Source organism: Theileria parva, chromosome 1, assembly GCF_000165365.1.
Source record: "Theileria parva strain Muguga chromosome 1, complete sequence, whole genome shotgun sequence".
In the NCBI taxonomy this organism is placed as follows: domain Eukaryota; phylum Apicomplexa; class Aconoidasida; order Piroplasmida; family Theileriidae; genus Theileria; species Theileria parva.
This window is the reverse complement of record NC_007344.1, coordinates 2488739-2510868: the sequence shown is the minus strand read 5'-3', so window position 1 is coordinate 2510868 and position 22130 is coordinate 2488739. Positions and strand designations below refer to the sequence as shown.

General features: G+C 33.2%; 15 protein-coding genes and 3 non-coding genes across 18 annotated transcripts; 10 read left to right on the top strand and 8 right to left on the bottom strand.

Moving 5' to 3' along the window:
* Positions 1-431: 431 nt before the first annotated feature.
* Positions 432-1125, top strand: TpMuguga_01g01218 (uncharacterized protein). Its single transcript, XM_761646.2, has one exon. The coding sequence runs from the start codon at positions 490-492 to the stop codon at positions 985-987; it is 498 nt and encodes a 165-aa protein (XP_766739.1). The 5' UTR covers positions 432-489; the 3' UTR covers positions 988-1125.
* A 269-nt stretch (positions 1126-1394) lies between these two features.
* TpMuguga_01g01217 (uncharacterized protein) lies at positions 1395-2316 on the top strand. The gene has a single exon (XM_761645.2). The coding sequence runs from the start codon at positions 1645-1647 to the stop codon at positions 2191-2193; it is 549 nt and encodes a 182-aa protein (XP_766738.1). The 5' UTR covers positions 1395-1644; the 3' UTR covers positions 2194-2316.
* Positions 2317-2348: 32 nt separating this feature from the next.
* TpMuguga_01g01216 (Cyclin domain protein) lies at positions 2349-3246 on the bottom strand (the record flags this gene model as incomplete). Its single annotated transcript, XM_761644.2, has 6 exons — positions 2349-2459; positions 2507-2603; positions 2635-2828; positions 2858-3001; positions 3037-3141; positions 3175-3246. 6 exons carry the CDS (start codon positions 3244-3246, stop codon positions 2349-2351), a joined length of 723 nt encoding a protein of 240 aa, XP_766737.1.
* A 92-nt stretch (positions 3247-3338) lies between these two features.
* Positions 3339-3410, bottom strand: TpMuguga_01g01251. The gene has a single exon. It is a non-coding gene; the product is annotated as a tRNA-Pro (tRNA).
* A 260-nt stretch (positions 3411-3670) lies between these two features.
* On the top strand, positions 3671-3742 carry TpMuguga_01g01250. Its single transcript has one exon. It is a non-coding gene; the product is annotated as a tRNA-Pro (tRNA).
* Positions 3743-3839: 97 nt separating this feature from the next.
* Positions 3840-4473, top strand: TpMuguga_01g01215 (uncharacterized protein). The gene is made up of 4 exons (XM_761643.2): positions 3840-4056; positions 4125-4158; positions 4191-4268; positions 4301-4473. Exons 1-4 carry the CDS (start codon positions 3923-3925, stop codon positions 4406-4408), a joined length of 354 nt encoding a protein of 117 aa, XP_766736.1. The 5' UTR covers positions 3840-3922; the 3' UTR covers positions 4409-4473.
* Positions 4474-4551: 78 nt separating this feature from the next.
* Positions 4552-4623, top strand: TpMuguga_01g01249. Its single transcript has one exon. It is a non-coding gene; the product is annotated as a tRNA-Pro (tRNA).
* An 87-nt stretch (positions 4624-4710) lies between these two features.
* On the bottom strand, positions 4711-5881 carry TpMuguga_01g01214 (Ring finger domain protein). Its single transcript, XM_761642.2, has 3 exons — positions 5606-5881; positions 5030-5573; positions 4711-4998 (listed from the first exon to the last, which is right to left on the bottom strand). Exons 1-3 carry the CDS (start codon positions 5750-5752, stop codon positions 4724-4726), a joined length of 966 nt encoding a protein of 321 aa, XP_766735.1. The 5' UTR covers positions 5753-5881; the 3' UTR covers positions 4711-4723.
* Positions 5882-8297, bottom strand: TpMuguga_01g01213 (uncharacterized protein). The gene is made up of 7 exons (XM_761641.2): positions 7521-8297; positions 7207-7455; positions 7018-7119; positions 6690-6968; positions 6545-6639; positions 6410-6510; positions 5882-6278 (listed from the first exon to the last, which is right to left on the bottom strand). The coding sequence occupies exons 1-7, from the start codon at positions 8241-8243 to the stop codon at positions 6010-6012; spliced, it is 1818 nt and encodes a 605-aa protein (XP_766734.1). The 5' UTR covers positions 8244-8297; the 3' UTR covers positions 5882-6009.
* Positions 8298-8372: 75 nt separating this feature from the next.
* On the top strand, positions 8373-10126 carry metG (tRNA synthetases class I (M) family protein). Its single transcript, XM_761640.2, has one exon. It carries the CDS (start codon positions 8408-8410, stop codon positions 10097-10099), a length of 1692 nt encoding a protein of 563 aa, XP_766733.1. The 5' UTR covers positions 8373-8407; the 3' UTR covers positions 10100-10126.
* On the bottom strand, positions 10110-11401 carry TpMuguga_01g01211 (uncharacterized protein). The gene is made up of 7 exons (XM_761639.2): positions 11141-11401; positions 10962-11066; positions 10771-10858; positions 10571-10668; positions 10386-10533; positions 10251-10344; positions 10110-10220 (listed from the first exon to the last, which is right to left on the bottom strand). Exons 1-7 carry the CDS (start codon positions 11339-11341, stop codon positions 10136-10138), a joined length of 819 nt encoding a protein of 272 aa, XP_766732.2. The 5' UTR covers positions 11342-11401; the 3' UTR covers positions 10110-10135.
* TpMuguga_01g01210 (Mitochondrial carrier family protein) lies at positions 11378-13013 on the bottom strand. The gene is made up of 6 exons (XM_061305165.1): positions 12587-13013; positions 12179-12475; positions 11793-11966; positions 11654-11750; positions 11561-11624; positions 11378-11528 (listed from the first exon to the last, which is right to left on the bottom strand). The coding sequence occupies exons 1-6, from the start codon at positions 12825-12827 to the stop codon at positions 11406-11408; spliced, it is 996 nt and encodes a 331-aa protein (XP_061161730.1). The 5' UTR covers positions 12828-13013; the 3' UTR covers positions 11378-11405.
* TpMuguga_01g01209 (putative integral membrane protein) lies at positions 12091-14140 on the top strand (the record flags this gene model as incomplete). The annotated part of the gene is made up of 4 exons (XM_761637.2): positions 12091-13079; positions 13210-13452; positions 13581-13684; positions 13796-14140. Exons 1-4 carry the CDS (start codon positions 12998-13000, stop codon positions 14138-14140), a joined length of 774 nt encoding a protein of 257 aa, XP_766730.1. The 5' UTR covers positions 12091-12997.
* A 26-nt stretch (positions 14141-14166) lies between these two features.
* TpMuguga_01g01208 (uncharacterized protein) lies at positions 14167-15554 on the top strand. Its single transcript, XM_061305164.1, has 3 exons — positions 14167-14566; positions 14688-14942; positions 15376-15554. The coding sequence occupies exons 1-3, from the start codon at positions 14282-14284 to the stop codon at positions 15436-15438; spliced, it is 603 nt and encodes a 200-aa protein (XP_061161729.1). The 5' UTR covers positions 14167-14281; the 3' UTR covers positions 15439-15554.
* Positions 15555-15679: 125 nt separating this feature from the next.
* On the top strand, positions 15680-17916 carry srp2 (RNA recognition motif family protein; the record flags this gene model as incomplete). Its single annotated transcript, XM_761635.2, has 2 exons — positions 15680-17366; positions 17811-17916. The coding sequence occupies exons 1-2, from the start codon at positions 15745-15747 to the stop codon at positions 17914-17916; spliced, it is 1728 nt and encodes a 575-aa protein (XP_766728.2). The 5' UTR covers positions 15680-15744.
* Positions 17917-18161: 245 nt separating this feature from the next.
* On the bottom strand, positions 18162-19772 carry TpMuguga_01g02320 (PPPDE putative peptidase domain protein; the record flags this gene model as incomplete). Its single annotated transcript, XM_061305211.1, has 5 exons — positions 19333-19772; positions 19176-19256; positions 18618-19098; positions 18208-18340; positions 18162-18182 (listed from the first exon to the last, which is right to left on the bottom strand). The coding sequence occupies exons 1-5, from the start codon at positions 19517-19519 to the stop codon at positions 18162-18164; spliced, it is 903 nt and encodes a 300-aa protein (XP_061162058.1). The 5' UTR covers positions 19520-19772.
* A 244-nt stretch (positions 19773-20016) lies between these two features.
* On the bottom strand, positions 20017-21479 carry YPT31 (uncharacterized protein). The gene is made up of 3 exons (XM_761632.2): positions 21013-21479; positions 20836-20975; positions 20017-20677 (listed from the first exon to the last, which is right to left on the bottom strand). The coding sequence occupies exon 3, from the start codon at positions 20667-20669 to the stop codon at positions 20031-20033; it is 639 nt and encodes a 212-aa protein (XP_766725.1). The 5' UTR covers positions 20670-20677; positions 20836-20975; positions 21013-21479; the 3' UTR covers positions 20017-20030.
* Positions 21341-22048, top strand: TpMuguga_01g01203 (Ribosomal protein S8 family protein). The gene is made up of 2 exons (XM_761631.2): positions 21341-21745; positions 21817-22048. The coding sequence occupies exons 1-2, from the start codon at positions 21563-21565 to the stop codon at positions 22021-22023; spliced, it is 390 nt and encodes a 129-aa protein (XP_766724.1). The 5' UTR covers positions 21341-21562; the 3' UTR covers positions 22024-22048.
* The last annotated feature ends 82 nt before the right edge of the window (positions 22049-22130 follow it).

The window sequence follows — 22130 nt, the reverse complement described above, 5'->3', positions numbered from 1 at the left end:
TAATAATACTGAAAAGGGGAATCCAACAACTAAAATCAATCAATTAATTATTTTTTCAAAAAATTTCATAAAAATTTAAGCTAAAGCAGTAACAATGATTTCATGCGGAATATCACTAATTATATTATTTTCAAATAATTATTAATAATTTGCTATATTAAAATGACCTATTTAAGTAATTATAGAGACTCCTGATCAGCAACGATCTCATAACACAATTTCTGTTAAATTTCCTATTAATTCACTTTATTTATAAATTTATTTTATAATATAATTTTAAAATGATATGTTTTTGATATATTTTCATGTTTTGAGTTGATTACATTATTTATTATTCCCCACCTATGTCATTCCTAATCGGCACATTTATGCTACTTTTACGTAGTTTTTACGCGGTTTCCAATTTTGCTGGAAAAAATTTTAATATTTAGCTTGGATATACGGAATTATTTTCTACACATATGGAAAGGCGTTGAGAAGGCTCGAACAATGCAGGTCGTTGCAACTTTGATTATCTCGGTATTGTTCTATGGTTGCAAAGCGAATAAGATGGCCGAGACTCTTGACATTGGGAAGACGTTAGACGACGAAATGTTCAAATCTGAGGATCTCAAGGAAGACGGTGTGTCATTTCAGCGAATAACGGCGAAGGAAGGCTACTTAATCTCAAAGGTGATTCAAAATTATAATTTCATATGGCAAAGACTTTCTTATAAACAGGAATGTAAACACGTCGACTTATATAAAAGAAATGACAGGCCTTTTTTAATTGCAATTTTGGTTGTAAAGCCAAATGAAGAATCAAATTTTTACTTCATGAATACAATCTCCACCTGGGCTTCCATATCTTACAAAGAGTTCCTCAGTTCCAAATCAAGAGATCCAAACTTCTCTGGCCCTGTTCCAGATGAGAAAAAGAAGGGCTCATTCACAACAATGGCCACCTTTTACGCCTTTTTAATCATGTCCATTTGTTCTCTAAATTAGTAAATTGAGTTCAAAAAAGGTTTAGATTATCATTTTGAACATTTTTAGTTTCCTATTGGTTTGGACAATCGCATTAATTTTATCGGATAAAAGTGAATTGGAAAGATTTAAAATAAAATATATTTAAATTGAGAAAATGCAGTTTTTGAAAATGTTTAAAATTTAAGTTGAATTATCCAATTTTGATTTGTCCATGAGATAATCTCAATTTTACGTTTTAATTTAATATACAAATACAACTCTCATTATACCCTATCCAATCATATATTTTGTGTATATTAGTAAAATAATGTATAATAAGTTCAATATAACGTAAAAATATAATAGTTATGTTATTGGTTGTAGTGTAGTTCGACACTATTTTCTTGGAAAACCACTACATTTATTTCCAGCTAGAAATAATAACTTATGGAACATTTTATGTATATTTATTAAAGTATTAATATGGTATAACAGAGTGGGACCAGTTTGGAATCCAGCGCCGTCGTTGGATTATTTAGTTTTCCCCTTCTTTGGGGAAGACTCGATAAAATTGATAAAAATCATACACACTAGTCCATTTTTAATGGATAATTTAAATTAAATTGTTTTTTACAATTTCTTCACCTATGGCACCTTAATTCCCTTGTATTACATTGTTCTAATTCCCCATAGATAATGGCTTACACATTTACCTTTTGCCTTCCTAGCTTATCACACATGGCTAAGTTTATCTACTTGACAGTTATAATATTTGCTAAATTGCTCTTCTGCAAGTGTGAGAATATCGTGTTAAATATCTCCGGAGCTGCTGGAGCCTTGGATTTGAATAAAGTAAATTCTAATACTTACTTCATCGACGGTCTTCCATGTAGAAAGCTTACTCCTAAACCGAATAAAAGGGTTGTAAAGGTTATGGATGGCAAGTTGCAGGTGTGGGAAGGCAATAACTCTGAGTGTACTGACGTCATAGTGTACCCTGAAACCGGTAGGCCGAAACTGGCCCACCTGTTCATTACCAAAAAAGCCTCTACCATCCATGAGTATTACACTAGAGAAGGTGAGAACTGGACTAAGATAAGTGAAGTCAAGTATCGTACAAGGCTGAACGAATTCTCGCCTACGAATTCCAAATCAGGTTCCCCAACGGCCAAAAAGAAAGATTCAGCACACTTACCAAGCCTTTTTATCGTATTCTTACAAGCTTTCCTGTACATTATTTTCTAAAGACCACAATTTATAATTTTGGATGATTTATCCCTTTAACGGAATTCTCAGTAATATAGGAATTAACGGTGTAATATAGGAATTATTTGATGTTTTGATTTAACATTTAATCTTTTCACATTCTTAGTTCTTTCTACGTAGTATATAGGACTTGATTATAGGTTTAAATATTTAGGTTTTCCCAGTGCGTATAAAGAGTCCATAGCCTTGCAAACAGTAACAATTTCGTCCCAAGTAGTGTCAAATACCTTAAACCACATCGTCTCCTGTACATAAATATTGTTTCCTACGGATAAATATTGTAATTGTGTACCTTTTTGAGAGGTATTCCTAGTGAAGTTGCTGCAAGGTATATACAACCAACTGATATGGAACTAGGTTTAATCATACAACAGAGAGAAGTTCTCATACTAATAATTTCATAAAATTATAGAGAAGTACCTGTCATTTAAGTATCCCCAAGCTCTTTGAGCAAGTTTATCCACTGTGTGGGAGCTGTACTTTTCCAAATTATGAAAAAGAGCAAATGTATACTGTAGGATATATCTATGAGGTGAAACAATGATTTTATCAAGTCTGAATGCAAATCCTATAAGTATTTCCTTCTCTATTTCCAAAATTTTCTTCTTCAACATCTAAAGAAAATATGTATTTTATGTGTTACATTTTCATTTTCTGGTGAGTATTTATAACATTTATTTTCATCTTCGTAATATTTTAAAAATTCGAAAATTTTAGCGACCTGTTCCAACTTCCTATGATTTTCTTCCAATTTACAGGCTAAAAAACAACAAGAAGCTGATGTATCCTATGGAAAATAGTAATAATATTGTGTAAAATTACTCTTATATTAAAATCTTTAAGGCTATGGTATGCGTAAAATTTATGGAGAATTGACTGTCCAGATGCGATAGTAACTGCGTGGAGTTGTAGTAGAATCCCAGCCTTCTAAGATAATTCATGAATAAATTAACTAAAAACTTGAATGAGTTCAGATCCAAAGGCTAAAAGCATTTGATGCGATTTTATATCAATTTCATTTTTATTCTTCATTTTTACACATTTTAGTTGCAACTAAAATTAAAATTTTAATTTTAACATTGTTGGATAAATTAATTATTTTTTCAAATAATATTTAGTGAAAAGGGTTGCTCCGGGAATCGAACCCGGGACCTCTCGCACCCTAAGCGAGAATCATACCACTAGACCAAGCAACCTAGACTCATACCCCAAAATTTTAATCTATACTCATTACAATTTTTTATTTCCAGAAATCATCCAAATATCATTAATTTAAAAAGTTTAAAACATTTGATTGATATTATAATGGTTTATTTTATGGCAATTTGAAGATTTTCAATTGATGTTGTTTTTTCAGGTCTAATTACTTAATTATTAGATTCTAATCTAAATTATTAAATTTAAGGTTAAAAAATTATTTTTATAAATTTAAATCAAAAATTGAACTCTTTCGTCAGGCTGCTTAGTCTAGTGGTATGATTCTCGCTTCGGGTGCGAGAGGTCCCGGGTTCAATTCCCGGAGCAGCCCGTTTAATACCTGAGACTCTAAAGTTATAATATTTATACATATACAAGAGGAGTTAATTCTACGTTATTTCAGATCTTGTGTGTGATCACGTCCATTACATAGAATTTATATATATTAATTATATGGTGATTGCACTCCAAATTATTATTTTGTTTTAATAAATGTTATTATCATTTGAACATGAGTGATTCTAATTCTAACAAGAGTAATGTTATAGAATATAATTCCTATGTTCACTTCGCATATCATATCGGGAAGTATCTCGTTCAAAAATGTGAATCTGAATCCTGTGATGAAAAAACTCTTCTCTCCTGGTTTAATATATTTAATCACTTTTTATTTACGTGTTACCAGTGATTACACATTATATTTTATTGTGTAGGTACTTGGAGAATCCTGGGAAATACGTACTAGACGTATGAGAATTATGTGTTAAATTAATTTTTAGTATTCATATAGCCTTGATAAATTAAGGGCGATTTATGAGAATCTGATGGATAATTTAATAGACGATGAATGTGTAACTGTTAGTCTTCCTCTCCCCATTAATTTATTTAGGTAATTTCCGGCGAACCTGGCTCGAGAATTGTTAAAAAAAATCCAGAATTTTTCGTATGGGCCTGGAGAAGCCTAGCTAAAGTACATGAACGTAAATCTATCAAATAATCGCATCCTGCCCCTCCAATTATTTATTTTATTATTTTACCATTTTAATATATTAATTTTGTTCATATATTTTAACGTTTATTTATATAATTTTAATATATATTTGGATTTAATATAATAATAAAATTTGAATATTCTAACTAGGCTGTTTGGTCTAGTGGTATGATTCTCGCTTTGGGTGCGAGAGGTCCCGGGTTCGATTCCCGGAACAGCCCTTTTATACAATTATTATAATTACTATTTAATTATAATATTTACCATTTAATTATAATATTTACTGTTTAATTATAAAGTTAAAGATGTAAATGGATGGAATTAATTATTTTTCGTGTTGTTAGTGTTTGTGTTGAGGTTTCTCTGAACCTCTTCGGTGATTCGGGTCCTGAGCAGCTCCTTCTCGTTATTATAGTTTTCATCATCTGTAGGTACTTCAAATCTACAAACGGGGCATGAATTCCTTCTCTGAAGCCATGGAATAATACAGTCGACGTGAAATGTGTGTTTACAAAGCTCTTTGTTATCTGTTAACCAGTGGACCTTATCTCCTGAGCGAAACTCCTCAGTACAAATTGAACAACTTTCATTCTCCTCTAAACATAATTATAATTATCTAATAATTACTTGCGGTTTCCTCGGTTAGAATGTGAACTTTAAGGTTATTAATGAATTCTTTAGAGGCTGGAGGTGAGCCGTATCTATTTGGATCCGATTGCATAATGAACTCTAAAACCTGGTTAAGTGACTGGCTTGAGAAAGGGTCACTAACAAATGTTCTAAAAACCCTAGCAAAGTCTTCTGGGTTAATTTCAGAAGAAGTGTTAATCCTGGTGAAAGGTCCGAAAGAAAATGAACCACCGAACATTGATTGGAGATTAGGGAATCTTACTCCAGTCTGTACACCTCTACCACCTGGTACATTTCTACCAGTTTGAACAATTCTAGCAGTTGGTACATTTCTATCCGTTGGGCCCATTGGGATAGCAAATGAACCTTGAAACAGGTCACTAATGAATGTATTCAAAGGGACTCCAAATATTGAACTAAAAGGATCTGAACCAAAGTGTTCAGAATTGAAGGGATTAGAGGATTGAGTTTGTGAGACTCTGGTGTAAAAAGTATTTCCTGACCCAGTTTCATTCTCATAAGATTCCAATTCTTCATAATCCTAAAACAATTATTTTATTATTTTGTTTATACCTTTTCGACAAATCCTATGGTTTGGCATTCTAAACATTTGATTTCCTCAGATAATAAGAAGTCAAGCTGATTCTCAGTTCTTTTAGATTTACAGTAGTGACAGTAATATATACCACTGGAATTATTACTTTCAGCTGGATTCTGCATTTTTAATCTAGAATAGATTATTTCGTAAAATTTTCTAAAATTATAAAATTATTTAAAATTATTTAAAATTGTAAAATATTTATAGAATTCTATTAATAAATTAATAACAAATTAAATTATTGTACATATTCAAATTTATTTTTCTAAAAGATCTCAAATTCTTGCTCCTTGTACATCTCAGCACCATTCATAAATTTATCTCCACGCCTTGGAATTTTAACAACTCATAAAATTAATTCTTAGTTGAATCAATTTATTTAGTTGAACTGTGTGATTTTGGTGTCTGGAGCGTTGATGAGTTTGGCGATTCTACGAGTTCCTACAATTGGTTCCAGTACCATGGCGTGATAGCTCGTGTAATAACACACGATGGTATTACTTCTACTCGGATCCACCATTCTCATGAGATCTTTGTAGAGTTGTGGATACTCTGGCGGCTCCAACAGGAATATTTTCGACGTTCCCTTGAACAAATAACGCTTAAAAAATAACAATCGCAACGTCGTTATCATCATCGGGATATCCTCTAATCATAATAATTATTTGGTTATATAATTATGCTCTGGTAGGGGTATTATTTACAAGGGGTATTATCTCCTGAGTCAACCCAGACCAAAGTTGTATACTTAATACTACAATGAATAGTTATTTGATTACTTGATTGGAATTGTTGTCTTGCGAATTTCATTTGTTTTGGTGTGTCAGATTCCAGACATGTCAAATATTGCACATTCGACGCCTTTAATCTCTTAGATAAACTGAATCAAATATTACTTAGGTTAGTCTGATTACCTGAAATATTGTGTGTAATCTGATAGGATCACTAGGACTCCGTTAATATCTTCCAAATTCGCCAACATATTCTCCATAAAATACTTCACAGTCTCCTAACCCATAGATTATAGTATAGTTAATACATAATAACTATGTATAGTACAGTATGAGAATCTTTAATGTTTGAGGAGGGAACTTTGATGAACATTTGTTGTATTTTAAGCTTTGTTCCGAGTCGTATGTAGTCAGTTTTCCTATTAGTACATAGTCTAATATTTCCCCGTTTATTCCTGAGATTCTTGAAAAAAGAGTTAAAAATCACACTCCTGGAGCTTGAAATTAGTATATTCTGCCTGTACTCTTCTATCTGACCGTCAATCACACTCATCCTTATCTTATTTATATCACCGTCACGCCACTTCATCAAAGGCTTATTCACCATCTAACACAAATTATCTCAGTAATACAATTAATATAACTCTAGAAAATACTTTGAAGAGATCTGTGAAGAGACGCCAGTTTTGAAATTTGATTATGTCCAATCTGTCCACAACCAAAACCTCAATCGAAGACAAGAAATCATAATCCAACTCCTAACAACATTATCAACACTATTTACACTATTAACACTATTAAGGGGGATAACATAATAATACTACAGATAAAACTGTGGATAATACGTTTCCGGATATGAGAGGTCTTAGGCCTAGAGGAGATGCGATGATAATATCACTGGAGTAAAAGGGTGAGTAGAGGTGTAGTAGTCCAGATTCATAGCGTATTCCTATTTTAAAAGCGTCATCCTGGTTCCCAGTAAACGTTTTAATAAAATCTTTAGCCTTTTTAGTCTTGGCATAGCTTTCCTCCTGGTCCCTCAAATCCTCTTCACTCAGTGAGAAATCCGACTGAAACCGATCCAAATTCACATTCTACAACAAATTACACAGTTATCAGAGTTAATTTTTGTTATGAATAATTAATGTGTGGTGCATACAGATTTTGAGGCTGGAATGAGCTTGAGTAAATTGGTTACTACGTCTTTGGCGATACATCTGAGGCCACAGATGACAAGAATTTTAGGCCTTGTAAAGCCTTCAGTTCTTTCTTCTTTAGATTCTTTTTTCTTTACTGAGCTTTTTACGAGGTGATTTGCGATGTGTAAAGCGTAAACAAATCTCACAGAATCCAAATCTCTAATCCTGTTATTAAGATAAAAAACATCAACATATGAATTTAAACATGAAAATAAATATTTTACACTATCGGGAGGAGTTTCCAGTTTTTTACCCTTGGCCAGGGTATTCAGTCGCTTGGATATTACGGCGTTAATAAAGTATTCCGAATGGCAAGTTAGGGGATCTGGCACCTTTTCTATAGTTAATAAAGATTTCATTAAAGGCGTCACATTTTTAACTTTATATGAGGAAAAAAGCGGATGATCAAATATCATTACAGGCACCAAATCCTTAGAATTTGAGCTTAAAAATGTTTCATAATCCTCGTTAAACGTGTTGAAAACGTCTTTTTCGATTAATTTCCCCTTGAATTCCAGCTCAACATCACTTTCCTCATCTGTATCCTCCAGAAGGTCAAAATTATCAGCAATTTCTTCATCTTCTAAGTCATTTTCTCGTTTCCTTTTATTATATTTATCTGTATCAATAGCTTTAATTAGACGATCCAAATTAGATTCCTCGGATCCCTTAGAATTTAACATTTTCCTACAATTTACAAATCATTATAAAAATTAACATTTATTTTACATTAAAAATTATTTATTATATTGTGTAAAATGGTATGGAGTGGAGATTGTGTGTTTGGATTGACCTGACTAATATTTATTAATGTGTAATTTTGGTTATTTTTACTTTTTAATAATGAATGCAGATTCTGTTTAATAATGCCAATGGTAGTGTAAATTTTACTAAAATTTTATTTTTTCACTTGATTATACTCAATTTCTCACTCTCATTCCGGATTCCAAATACATTCAAAAGGGATTCTTCATTTCTAACACATCACTCACTTAATCCTAGATTAAATGATAAATTTTCTGTAAATCTTTTTTCTGACCCTGGAGTATCTTCTGGTAACAAATATTTAATAACTACTCCGTTGTTTTATTTAAATGGCCCACCTCATTTGGGCCATGCTTACACATTAGTATCTTCTGATGTGCTTAAAAGGTTCCTAATTCTCAGTGGCCATGACTGTAAATTACTCGCTGGCACTGATGAACATGGTTCTAAGATCAAGACAACCGCTGCCAATTTCGGCTATTCTCCTAAAGAATATGTCATTTCCATGAGAAATCAATTCTTTAAACTTTATAAAGCTTATGATATTACCCCCGAAATTGTAGTTCACACTTCAGAAAATGAGCATAAATCTAAGGTCAAACGTGTTTTTGATAATTTTCTGGAGTCTGGACATATTTACAGAGGATTACACAGGGGTTACTTTTCCCCTAAGGAGGACTTGTATTACACAGAGTCTAAGCTAATTAACGGGAAATCACCCCTGGGATTTGATGTAACACTTGTTGATGAACCGGCTTACTTTTTTAAATTAGACATTTGGAAGAGGAAATTAGTTGAATTTTTCAAGGATTCTGAGGTGATTTTACCTCAGCACTCGCTTAATGAGGTTAGGAAATTACTACAGTCTGAAATAAACGACATTGCCATTACCAGATCCAATTGTGACTGGGGCATACCAATAACTAACAGTGGGAACGAAACAGTTTACGTATGGTTTGATGCTCTTTTAGGTTATCTAACACATTTACACTCTTTTCCCCCACTGGAACAGAGTAACTCCAATCTTAATGGGTTAAAAATTATTCATGTGATTGGTAAGGACATCTTAACATTTCATACTATCCTGTGGCCAGCAATTTTGATGGCCTTAAAATTGGATATAAAGTTAAGATTTTTAGTACACGGATGGCTCCTGAACAAGGGTGAAAAGATTTCCAAATCCCTCAACAACTCTATTTCACCCCTGAACACATCTGTGCCATCAGATGTCTCGAGATTTGCTCTGATGAACTTGGGTGACTTTAGTTATGATTTTGAGTTTGATCCTTCAATGTTTGACAACGCCTTAAAAACCCTCAGGAATAAATTTGCCAACACTTTCTACAGAGTTACATCAATTCTCCAGATGAATAAAGTTGACACTGTTCAGCCCTGTGATTGTGACCACAAGCTGTTAGAAAAGTTTAATAAATATTCTGAAGAAATTAGAAACTCTGTACAAAGCTTTAGGTTGGACAGGTATATACAAATATTAGTGGAAATGTCTTCGGAGGTGAACAAGTTTATTGAGTTGACTCAGTTCTGGACCATGTCGTCACAGTCTGAGTTGTTAAATACTTCCTGGATTTGCTGCACACTTTTACTTTACATTTCCATTTATTTAGCTCCAATTACGCCTAAATTAGCCAATGACATGATTTTAAGATTGGGTCCACAGCTAAGTGGAGCTCCAGTGAAGACAATTTCCTTCAACCTTTTGGACGATATTCAACACATTTCCTACAATCCCAAACATCTCAACCCTCTCATATAGTAATTTACTATCAAATTATATATAAAATTAGTTAAATTATTTGTATGATTTAGTGTATGGTCTTGTTCTGAAGTAGTCGTGTCCTGTAGTTTTATGTCTGAACCAGGGCCAAGTCTTCCCTCTACACTAAAATACATAAGATTAAACATACTTTGGCCTGTTGTAATGTGTGTCATCTCTGATTTTCTTTATTTGCATACTCTCCAAATTGTCAACTTCAGGATACACTTGATTCGCCAGTCTCACTAATCAAATACATAACAGAGTTTAATAGTGTAAGAAATACGTGTTGGACGTTGGAATGAGAGGAACTCTCGTTCTTTGTAACTGGTTGGTAATTTCCGGCCTAGGACTAATCTTCTAAAGTACCAAGTCCGGTCAATCTTACACGTGTCAAAATGCATCAACATCTCCTCCACTTCCTCAATTCTCAACTAAATCAGATTTACATTAGTGTTAGAGTGATGATACGTTTAAGGAGTTTGCGATGAGTTTTTTGGCGTCGAATGTGAAGACTTTGTGAGTGTCAGAGTCCAACTCCTCCTCAGTCAAATACGACATCATATTATCTAAACCATAAACATTAGTAAGTAATGTGCAACAGTTTCACAGTAGTGTGTACAGTAGTGTGTACAATAATTAGTGTAATAATGGGACTGTGTGAAAATTACATTGATTTCTGAGTTGTAGGAGTGTTCCGGTAATTTGGTCTTCAGGAAGTGTTTTTTTACCTATCAACTTCAATTTCGTACACAGCTCCTAAAACACAAAAATTATCAAAAATTTTAACCATTTTAACAATTTTCTAATAATTTTAAAAAATAATTTAATAATTTAATAAATAAAATAATTGATTGGTTACGTGGAGGTATATGGAGAATTTCCGGAAAGTGAACTTTCCGGGAGATTCCAGTAACTTTTGTACCGAGAACTGGAAATGCTTCTCAGCCTCCTCATCCGGGTCCTTCTACTCACAAACATAAAATTTATTTTATTTAATTTAATAATTTAATAATTTAATGGTATATAATATTTGTTTACGGAGTCGATGAGTATATTTTGTTTAATATCGTTCCATAATTTTGATATATGATTTTGATTCTCTGTTGAATTTGGATAAATTAATTTTTCATATGTTAGACTCTGAGGTTTCTCTTTAGGCCTTGAAAACGGCTTCCAAATTGCGATACTTCTCCATTGAACACTTCTCAACTGGACATAATTCAACCTTCTCAATAACATTCACAATTTTATTCTTAAATAAAATTAATAAATTAACACAAAGAATAAAAAATTAATGTGTGAGTTATGATAAGAATTTAACAACGGCGGAGTATAGTGTGCCGTAGAGAAGGCACTCAGGAAGAAATAAAACAGACTTCATACTAAATCCCGCATATAATTTTCTCACACTAAACCCTCCCGATTGCTAATACAAATTGTTATACACACTTGATTTACCTTAATTTGTGCGAAAAAACGCTTATATCCATAGTTTTCTCGTGTGTTATACTGATATTTAACTCTAAAATATTGTTACAAGGGTTAAAATACTTGAGAGTGTCAATTGGATATGTGATAGTCTTTGATACAAAAGACACCAAAGTAGCGAAAATTAAGTTAAACGGATACAACTCCACAGGCTTCAATTCTACATAAAATGATTGTAAATTGACAAATTGTGTGGTTATACCTTTGGGTTTGATGGATTTGGGGTTTGATTTTAGGATTGGATTTTTGGCGATTTCATCGTTGACGCTGTTGATAATTCTGTACTGCATTTGCTGGTTCAGTGGCAGTGTTATCATCAAATGTGTCGAAGTTGATAATAAACACAACAGGAATCCACTATACAAATTTCTAACTCCTATACAATTCTTTAACTCTTTCCATACTATACTATTAATTGTATTATTAATTGTATTAATAATTGTATTATTAATTGTGTATAACTAAGCTCCCCTTGGCAGTCCCCCGCCTCACTACTATCCGGGCCAATTGTCGCTTGACTTTGGAGTTCACCAGGGATCCGTACTACTCACTACACTATTACTACTTAACTATACTAATGTATGTTACCGTATTGTTGTATAATATGTCTAATATACTTCTTAATACTACAATTGGTATAATCGGAGGATAATCTGGTATAGCAAGTATCAAGAGGATAACTGAAGAGATGTGAGAATGTACAGATGGAAAGTGATTCGAGATATCTTTTAAGGTATTGTCCCTTGGGTTTATCGTAGTATGGCACATATGTTACATTTGATATCCATTTGGAGATCATATACACACTTGGAAATATTACTCCAGATAACACATGCGATGTCGTACCCTTCCATAATCCCTTAAACCCATAGATTCCAACAGTTCCTATCACATTATTATACTACTGTAACTATATTTATAGCGTAAATATAAGAGTAACAAGACGAAATTGTGGGCTAAATAAGGCGAAATTAGGGGTGATTGGGAGCAAATTACCTTTAAAAATGTTAACTGGCGTAGTATTCCTAATGTTAAATAGTTTAATAAAATTATATGATCCAATTTGGGAGAGAAGCGAGGCTCGGATAAGGGGCGATAAAATAAAGCGTTGAGAAGATAAAGGGATCACATGGGATAAGTACTGCGTTAAATGTAATCTTACATCTGTCACGCGCTTCTTATTCCTCTTAATATTTATACTCCTCAAACGCTCCTTTATCCTCTCATACTGCGTCATATCAAATAATAAATTATTTTTCCGACACCATACTTTTTATATTAATTTAAATAATTTCATTATTCGTTTAATATTTTATTTTTAGAGAAATTTAAATTTTGGAAATTTTAGAAAAATTTGAAAAAATTAAAAAATTTGAAAATTTGAATAATTTGACTGTGTAATGTTGGATGGGTAAGAAGAACGAGCTTTTCTATAGAAGACTTTTAATTTTCATACACATCACTTTAGTTTTAATTATTCTCTCCTCAGGTACTGAAATTATCAAATTATATTAATTTATACCCTAAAATATTATTAATTTTACGATAATATTATTAATTTTACAATAATATTATTAATTTTACTATATTATTAATTTTACGATAATATTAATCTGTAGGTTCACTGGCTGGCTTATATTATTCAAAGCCTTTTATTCATGTTGGTTTAAAGTATCCACAGGAGCAAGTGAACGTTTGGCACATGACATCAGATGGCGACTCAATCTTAACTGGCGGAAACTTTAAAACCACAATCGCAGTTTACAACACTTCAGTCTTTCCAATCACCTTCGAAACTCAACACGTTGATCTTTTCTACTATCCAATCGGGGAACGACCCTCTTGCATGCTATTACACTCCAGTATCTCTTACACACTTACACATTTTACACATTTTTACACATTTTTACACATTCTAGGCGTATTTTAGGGTTATTTCTTACACATTTACACACTAATTTAACTATTTTACACACTGTTACGTTTGTAGGTGATTACCATTTTGATCCGATGAGTGACAGTTCAAGTATTTCCAGGATTTACAACACAATTAACCGGAACAACGAATCATTCTTCAAACTCTCTGATCTCAAAGTTACACACACTTACACATTTCTTACACACATTTCTTACACACATTTCTTACACACTTACACATTACAGTAGTATATATCTAACTATGGCACGATTTGTATATGTGACTAGATAACGATGGGCACGAGTGGATGGGATTTCAGTGGTCCTAGGTATAAAGAACTGATGTGGAACATTGGTTATTCGGTTCCTTATGCTGAGTTAAACACTATAAAACGCATTTACATGGACTGTGTTAAGTTTGAAAGGGTATTATTCTCCATACAGTTGAGGGCAAACGTGCTCAATTACCTCTTCATGAGGAAGGAAATTGAAAGTACATTTGAGCTTTTAATACCTATGGAATGCGCTATTGATCCCAGCGTACACGCGCTATTTCACTCTCATAACGCCTCAAATGAGCCCATAATCTTCAAGAATCTCAAACACAACTCACTCAACTTCAATACCCAATAATATTTTTATTCATCAATAAATAATTTATTCTATCAATAATTAATTTATTTTATTAATAAATAATTTATTTTATCAATAAATAATTTATTTTATAATTTTTTAATATTTTAAATAATTTTAATAAATAAAGTAAAAGTTTTGATGATTGACGAATTGTTATGTGTGTGGAATGGTATTTTTTCCGAGTCTAATGATTACTCGTTTGGCTACAATGAGAAATTATACAACATTTCATTCACGCAAGAGTTTGCAAATTTTGTCACTAATTCGCTGAGCAATTCTTCCACCAAGGACCCGTTAAGCGCTAAAAATGACCCGAAACCCTACAGCTTTAAACATATTCTACAACTTATTCTACATCATAATGACCCGGAACTCGTCCAAGAAGCGCTACAATCTCTCTTCAATCTACGCGAATCTCTCATCGTATCTCCAACTTATTCTACACTATTACACAGTTAACAACATAGTATTTAGTTAACTCAACTCCATAGTATTTAGTTAACTCGTAACTGTTATATACTGTGGATAACTCTGTACGGTTTAGAATGTGTTTGGAGAGGTGTCTGTGGAGAATGGGTTTGAGGATTTACTGAGGGATTCGATAAAGTTAATAATAGTTGACGCGTTTAACCGGAAGGTGAAGGAGGGGAATTCGGACTACGCGCCCGTGTTACTGGACGTTTCAGGCGTTAAACACATTGAAAATTACCTCAAAGTCACAAGGGAAATCATGTCACTCGTAAATAATATCAACCAAATTAATCAAAAAATCGCAAAAACACAGCAGAAAATTGAACAAGTAACTCATAATTTAGTTTTATTTAGCCTTATTTTAGTACTATTTTAGTACTATTTTATGCTTTATTTATGCTTTATTTATGCTTTATTTATGCTTTATTTATGCTTTATTTATGCTTTATTTATGCTTTATTTATGCTTTATTTATGCTTATTTTAGTACTATTTAAGGGTTTATTTAAGACTAATTTAAGACTAATTTAAGGGTTATTTAAGGCTATTTTAAGGCATTATTTAGGCATTATTTAGGCATATTTAGACATATTTTTAGTCATAATTTAGATATTTTAGACAAATTTAGACCTACTCAAGGCTCATTTTACTCTTAGTTTATACATAATTTTAGTATATTTTAGCCGTAAATTAGTCATTTTGTGGTAATTATTGTTAATTTCTGGTTGATTACACATTTTGGCGTAACTAAAAATTGTTTAGGTAAGACTGGAGAGAAATTTAATCGACTCTGAACTCACCAAATTCCAACAATTTAAACCCTAAAAACCTATTAACTAAGCTGTAAACTGGATGTTCCTTGGAATGTGTAACAAATGTGAATAAATCAGCGTAAACACTGTGGAAAATAATTTACTATAATAATTTAATAATTTTTTTAATTAATATTTACTAGTTTGAATTTATGTTTTTGGACTGTGTTTGATGATTTTGATGTATTTTCCTTGTCAATTCCCCATCTGGATGGGGTATGACGTTGATTATATTAATTATTTTTCTCCATCACATTTCGCTATTTTCATAATAATTTTACATAAATTATTTTCAGATTAGGATTTGTAATTATTCGCCATGATGAGGAACCGGAACATGAGATCTAATCTAGATCAACGATACCCACGCCAAAATTATAACCGCAAAGACGATTCCAACGAACAACACTTCAAAAACAACAACAACACACGCACCAGAAATAACTTCCACAACAACAACATTAACAGAGATTTCCACAACAATAACAGAGATTACAATAATAATAATAATAGAGATTTCAACAATAATAATCGGGATTATAATAATAATAGAGATTATAATAATAACAGGGATTTTAACAATAATAGGGATTACAACAGGGATTATAATAATAATAACAGGGATTTCAACAATAATAGGGATTACAACAGGGATTATAATAATAACAGAGATAATAGGGAATATAACAGGGATTACAGTGGGAGAGATTTTGGTACCAGGGATTACCCTAACAGGGACTACAATCCCAGGGATACCAGGGATTTCAGGAATATTAACACTAGGGATAATAGGGACTACAGAGATACTAGGGATAATCCTAGGGATAATAGAGACTACAGAGATACTAGGGACCTAAGAGATAACCCTAGGGATACCAGGGACAACAGAGATATAAGATATAAGAGAGATAACTATGGCAATCCCCGTCCCTATCAAACCCCCAGGGATTCCACACAATACAATTACTCCAACCGCATTAACACTAGGGATAATACCAGAGAGTATAATAGGGATATGAGGGATAATAGGGATAATAGAGATAACAATAGAGACTATAGAGATAACACTAGAGAGTATAATAGGGACATGAGGGACCCTAATGACCGTAGATATCGTGAGAGAGCGGGTCCGTATGATCGTAGGAATCAGACAATTCCGTACCCACCAAACTATAATCAGAGAAACGCACGAAACTCCGGACCAATCCGCAAGTCAAACCACTACCAACCCAACCAAAATCAACAACATAACCAACAAAATAATTATAACAATAGTAACTACAATACCTCATACAACAGTAATTATAACAGTAGTTACAATAGTAATTATGATAATTTGGAGGAAAGTTCTCTGAACTCTGCGCGTGGTTATGGCACTGGAAAGCCTGTGCGTAGGACGAAGATATTTATTGGAAATTTATCTGGTGACGTGACTCAGGAGGAGCTGACGTCAAAATTCTCTTCGTTTGGTCCGATTAACCGGATTGACTTCAGGCGTAAATTTGCGTTTATTGACTATGTCCGCAGTAAGGACGCGGAGTCCGCGATTCGGGAAATGCATAACAAGTTCATTTGGGGCTCTTATCTCAAGGTCCAGCCTCACATTGACCAGAACAAGAAACTGTCCTCTAGAGACCCTAAACCCTCATTCCAAATCACAGTGTCCAACCTCGACCAAAGCGTAAGCTGGCAGGATTTAAAGGATTTCGGACGTCAAGCTGGGGATGTACATTATACCTCAATTATTATCAAGGGTGATCGGAGATTTGGGTTAATTGAGTATACAAATGAGGAATCGGTGCAAAATGCAATGAAAGAATTGAATGGGAAGAAGATTGTAGATAACACACTCGAACTGACACATATTCCAATGAGCGAATTTTTCAAGAAACTAGGACTCAACGATTCCATAGAACAACAAATCATCGATCAAGATAACACGTATCACTAGTAGTTAAGTATATAGTATAGATACTGTAGGTATTAGGTATATAATTAATTAGCTCCCTCTAGGGGTATATAGTTAGGTAGCTCCCTCTACCCTTATGTTGTTAGCTCCCTCTAGGGGTATATAGTTAAAATAGCTCCCTCTAGGGGTATATAATAAGATAGCTCCCTCTAGGGGTATATAGTTAATTAGCTCCCTCTAGGGGTATATAATAAGATAGCTCCCTCTAGGGGTATATAGTATTAGGTATCTTAAGTATATACTATATGTACTATGGGTATATAGTACCGCTATTACCTATACCTAAATACCTCTAGTCTAGTATTCCTATTACCTATAGTTAATTAACTGTAGACTAGTACCCCTTAGCTATAGTTAAGTACTGGAGTATATATTACTATGTATATATAACTCTATAGTATTAAATTGCTGTGTAGATATGAGGCAGATGTATTTGAGGCTGAGAATAGTGAATCGCCTGTGGATGAGATTAAGGATGATCTATACCAACAACCCAATCTTGAATCTATCGATTACAACTAATCCTCGGATACTAACACTTTTACACTACTTCTAATACTTTTACACATTTTTACACTACTTTTCCAAGTTTTAACACTTTTCGGATACCAACACAATTACTCAATTCATTACAATTACGATAAAAACTACTGTTATAAACTTTATAATACATTGGATATACTTATTAATTGGATATTTATATATCATATTGCCCTATTATTACACCTTTAATTGTGTTAATAGTGATAGTGTTAACAGTGATAGTGTTATTTGATGCCTAAAAGAATCTGTGGGATAAGTGTTTGTGTATACTTTGAGTTTATTAGTTGTTTTATTGAGGTTTCTCTTGGTCCAGTTGATCTTGTTCTGCAGTCCCATCACCCAACCTGGTATCCTCCCAACCTCCAATCTCTCACACAACTCCTTCGCAAAATTCAAACAATTCCTAATACCATCCATTATCCTCCATACTCTATTCTACGTATTACAGTAGTGTACTCGGAGATTATCTGATTGTGCTAACTACCATAGTTGTAATAGTACAGTGAATAATACACATCCCATATAAATGCCAAAGTCAAGCGACAACTGGCCCGGATAGTAGTGAGGCGGGGGACTGCCACAGGGAGCTAAGTAAACATAACTAATTCTATGACTAATACTATAAACTACTACTATAACTAATACTATAACTATTACTGTACTAATACTATTGTTAATACTTATGAAGAATATTGTAGTCTAGTGCATTCCAGTGTGGTTTCATGTGATTGATAATATCCGAGACTTGCTGTGGTGTGTATTTGGTCTTCCCCAGGTCTACGGATTTGATGTACGTGTGATAGGGATGATACTTGGGAAATGAGCTGGTGATCCCAGTCCCTCCCTTAGGATTATATCCATAGTTATACTCATTGCCGTAGACTTCTACGCCCGCGTGATATGCGCCTGCACCCACCACGTCTGCGATCACATTCACCACCCTGTGCACATTCTCCAAGTCATAAATGTTTAACCACACATTGGGACTACCTGTTACCACCATTCCATTCAGGCTTTCACTTCTAATACTATCACATTCAGTGTTTACACTCTGTGAATCTGTGTTAGTACTAGTGTTTGTTGTGGGATTGGAGTTTTTAGGACTGGCGTGATTACTCCTCAGGACAACTCCACAGCTTCCTACGGCATTTTCCACCAGCGCTATACCATAGTAATATTAATACCATAGCAATACTAATACTATAGTAGTAATAATAGTAATAGTAATAAGTGTTTACTTGTAATGTTGGATGTGGGTTTATCAGCTTTAAAGCTGTTGACGGAGCTAAGGCTATTAAATCTTACAGGACTACCAACTCCTATAAACATTGTTTACTCAGAATAACAATTGTTTACTCAGAATAACAACTATTTAAGGAGTGATAATGAGATTACCGCTGGGATTTGGGGAGAGTTGGCCGGATAGTAATGAGTTGTAAACAATTTCCTTAGCCACCAGCGCATGCTCCGTTGTTATCCCCCTCATCCCCAACTTGTTCACACCATTCACACTATTTATACTATTTATACTGTTAACAGTGTTAATAGTATTAATATTGGTGGTAGGGGTGGAATCTTCCATTTTGGGAATTAGTTAAAAAAAATTAAAACTTTCATTAATCAAATAAAATAAATAATTTACAAAATTAAATAAAGATTTTAGAATGGAAAAAAATTTGGAAAATGTGTAAACGGGGTGATGTGCAATGTTATTTTATGCACCTTATGGCATTTCAGATATTGAAAGTTTTCTAGACAATTATTTACACATTCAATTAAAACTATCCATACACATTATTTACACAATCCACAACATATTAAAATTCACATTTTCCCCAGTTTACCGTTAATTATTATTTTATTAGACATTTACAACATCATTAGGAATTTCCAACTATTGACAAATTCTATCCACAAATTCACCATTTTTATTAATATAAATTTGCAAATTTGAGGCTAAAAAAATAAAGTGTAAAATTGATCGGGTTAGCAAATGGAGAGGAAAATAATCTGCAATTCCTGCTGCACCAACACATTTGGTAAAGTACATTTAAAAAACTAAAAATCTAAGTAAATATGTGGACTGTAAAAGATTAGCAGCATTTGGCCATTTTCTTTTTCATTTTTTTGGGTTTTGCGAGTGATACCAGTGACTTTGTGACGTTGGCGCCGTTGGCCGTGACGCTGGTATCGCCAAATTTCTCGTGATTATCACAGATCAAATTGAGTAACTCAGTGAATGTGGTGTCGATGTTCTCATTACTGAGACACGAAGTCTCGAAAAAAATCAAGTTATTGCTCTTGGCGTAGCGCTCCCCGTCCTCGTACGTAACTTCTCTTAAATGTGTCAAGTCACTTTTATTACCCACGAGAGCAATTATCATGTTAGCGTCGCCGTACTCGTTCAGCTCCGATAGCCATCGGGACACGTTGTAGAACGACTGCTTGGAGGCAATGTCGTAGACTACGATGGCGCCTCTGGCGCCTCTGTAGTACGCGCTGGTGATTGCTCTGTAACGTTCCTGGCCTGCAGTGTCCCAGATCTGAGCCTTGGCAACCTTCCCGTTACGCAAGTTCACATTCTTCGTCGCAAACTCAACACCAATTGTACTCTTGGAATCAAGCTTAAAATTACCCTTGACAAAACGGTCCAACAAGTTCGATTTACCCACATTCGAATCACCAATCAACACTATCTTAAACAAATAATCATAATTCTGATCCAACGCCATTGCGATTCCTACACAATTCCATCAATTATATTATTTTTACATATATTAATTAATTATTTTTATATATATTAAATAATTATATTTATATATATTAAATAATAATAATTAAGTAAATTGTTGATGTTGTAATGTATATAAAATGTAAAAAAATTTTTGCGATATTTACCCGAAATTAGAAAAATTAAATTAAAAAATAGATAATTGGATTAAACAGTTGAAAATTGAATTAAAAGGTTGAAAATTGAATTAATAGTTGAAAATTGAATTAACAGTTGAAAATGGGTTAATTTAGGTAAAATTGAAAATCTAAAAATTAAATATTTACGTACAAAGGGGAGCTTACGGTGGAAATGATATTGGTCAAATTTGGTGAAAATTTATGATACAAAAATTATTAAAAAATTAAAAAGTGAATCTGAAAATGTTTGAAAAATTCGGCCAGTGTCAAGTTGACTGATGAATTTCAATTAAAAGATACAACTCCAAATTATGCCAAACAGCCTCTCACTGTTTTAACACAAAAACAACCAGTCCAACATCGTTAAAACGGCTAAATCGGCGTTACAGCCCTGAAAAATTAAAATCACAAACCCAACCAAAATCAAATTTATCACAAAATCAAATTTATCACAAAATCAAATTTATCACAAGATTTAAATTATCACAAGATTTAAATTATTTTACAAAATTTATTATTTAAATTTATTTACAAGATTATCAGTTTATAACTTTATCTCACAAATCCCGACAATTCCATACCGACACTTTCTAACAATTTTCTAACCAAATTTTCTAACCAAATCTTCTAACCAAATCTCTCTCACTCAATTAACTAATTAACTAAATAAATAAATAAATGAATTATTGTGTGAAATTGTGTTTATTGTGTGGCGATGCAGCGGATGTGTGAGATGGTAGTTCCGCTGTTGAAAACTGACACTCAGAGCCAGTGGTGTCGTTATCACATACTAAACGTACAAATTCTACAACTTCTACTCAACGAAGGATACATCAGAGGCTACTCCGTCCACGGCGATCGCATCAACATTCTACTCAAACATTACAAAGGCGCTCCCGTACTCTTTACACAATTTTTTCACACAATTTATTCACAGAATTTTAATTAATTTAATTTAATAATTGTCAGGTGATCCGTAACGTGCGTGTGATATCAAAGCCGAGTCGTGATATTTGGGTGACGCCGCACGAGTTAAAGTCAAGGACGAGGTTTAACACTGGCCTTTGGGTACTACAAACGCCCGTAGGCGTTGTTTCCCACAGGGACTGTATTAACATGGGAATCGGCGGGAAAATGCTCATCGCTGTCAACAACAACTTTCAACACTTCTCATAACCAACACTATTTTACTATCATTATTTTATATCATTACTTAGTTTTTATTATTTTATGAATTTGTGGAATTTGGAATTTTTTAATTTTGAGCTATTTTTCACATTTTT

What these genes read in the sequence shown, in the direction of transcription:
- TpMuguga_01g01218 (XM_761646.2), top strand. Translation starts at nt 490, where the DNA reads ATGCAGGTCGTTGCAACTTTGATTATCTCGGTATTGTTCTATGGTTGC.
- TpMuguga_01g01217 (XM_761645.2), top strand. Translation starts at nt 1,645, where the DNA reads ATGGCTTACACATTTACCTTTTGCCTTCCTAGCTTATCACACATGGCT.
- TpMuguga_01g01215 (XM_761643.2), top strand. Translation starts at nt 3,923, where the DNA reads ATGAGTGATTCTAATTCTAACAAGAGTAATGTTATAGAATATAATTCC. An exon ending in GAAAAAACTCTTCTCTCCTG is followed by an intron (nt 4,057 to 4,124) that starts GTTTAATATATT and finishes TTTATTGTGTAG; the next exon opens with GTACTTGGAGAATCCTGGGA. An exon ending in TAGACGATGAATGTGTAACT is followed by an intron (nt 4,269 to 4,300) that starts GTTAGTCTTCCT and finishes TAATTTATTTAG; the next exon opens with GTAATTTCCGGCGAACCTGG.
- TpMuguga_01g01214 (XM_761642.2), bottom strand. Translation starts at nt 5,752, where the DNA reads ATGCAGAATCCAGCTGAAAGTAATAATTCCAGTGGTATATATTACTGT. An exon ending in CCATAGGATTTGTCGAAAAG is followed by an intron (nt 5,574 to 5,605) that starts GTATAAACAAAA and finishes TAATTGTTTTAG; the next exon opens with GATTATGAAGAATTGGAATC. An exon ending in TCTAACCGAGGAAACCGCAA is followed by an intron (nt 4,999 to 5,029) that starts GTAATTATTAGA and finishes AATTATGTTTAG; the next exon opens with AGGAGAATGAAAGTTGTTCA.
- TpMuguga_01g01213 (XM_761641.2), bottom strand. Translation starts at nt 8,243, where the DNA reads ATGTTAAATTCTAAGGGATCCGAGGAATCTAATTTGGATCGTCTAATT. An exon ending in GACCTCTCATATCCGGAAAC is followed by an intron (nt 7,120 to 7,206) that starts GTATTATCCACA and finishes TAATGTTGTTAG; the next exon opens with GAGTTGGATTATGATTTCTT. An exon ending in ACATTAAAGATTCTCATACT is followed by an intron (nt 6,640 to 6,689) that starts GTACTATACATA and finishes TCTATGGGTTAG; the next exon opens with GAGACTGTGAAGTATTTTAT.
- metG (XM_761640.2), top strand. Translation starts at nt 8,408, where the DNA reads ATGCAGATTCTGTTTAATAATGCCAATGGTAGTGTAAATTTTACTAAA.
- TpMuguga_01g01211 (XM_761639.2), bottom strand. Translation starts at nt 11,341, where the DNA reads ATGTTATTGAGAAGGTTGAATTATGTCCAGTTGAGAAGTGTTCAATGG. An exon ending in AAAATATACTCATCGACTCC is followed by an intron (nt 11,067 to 11,140) that starts GTAAACAAATAT and finishes GTTTGTGAGTAG; the next exon opens with AAGGACCCGGATGAGGAGGC. An exon ending in CTCATTCCAACGTCCAACAC is followed by an intron (nt 10,345 to 10,385) that starts GTATTTCTTACA and finishes GTATTTGATTAG; the next exon opens with TGAGACTGGCGAATCAAGTG.
- TpMuguga_01g01210 (XM_061305165.1), bottom strand. Translation starts at nt 12,827, where the DNA reads ATGACGCAGTATGAGAGGATAAAGGAGCGTTTGAGGAGTATAAATATT. An exon ending in ACATATTATACAACAATACG is followed by an intron (nt 11,967 to 12,178) that starts GTAACATACATT and finishes AGAATTGTATAG; the next exon opens with GAGTTAGAAATTTGTATAGT. An exon ending in CAAATCCATCAAACCCAAAG is followed by an intron (nt 11,751 to 11,792) that starts GTATAACCACAC and finishes CATTTTATGTAG; the next exon opens with AATTGAAGCCTGTGGAGTTG.
- TpMuguga_01g01208 (XM_061305164.1), top strand. Translation starts at nt 14,282, where the DNA reads ATGATTGACGAATTGTTATGTGTGTGGAATGGTATTTTTTCCGAGTCT. An exon ending in ATCTACGCGAATCTCTCATC is followed by an intron (nt 14,567 to 14,687) that starts GTATCTCCAACT and finishes TGTACGGTTTAG; the next exon opens with AATGTGTTTGGAGAGGTGTC. An exon ending in CACAGCAGAAAATTGAACAA is followed by an intron (nt 14,943 to 15,375) that starts GTAACTCATAAT and finishes AAAATTGTTTAG; the next exon opens with GTAAGACTGGAGAGAAATTT.
- YPT31 (XM_761632.2), bottom strand. Translation starts at nt 20,669, where the DNA reads ATGGCGTTGGATCAGAATTATGATTATTTGTTTAAGATAGTGTTGATT.
- TpMuguga_01g01203 (XM_761631.2), top strand. Translation starts at nt 21,563, where the DNA reads ATGCAGCGGATGTGTGAGATGGTAGTTCCGCTGTTGAAAACTGACACT. An exon ending in AACATTACAAAGGCGCTCCC is followed by an intron (nt 21,746 to 21,816) that starts GTACTCTTTACA and finishes AATAATTGTCAG; the next exon opens with GTGATCCGTAACGTGCGTGT.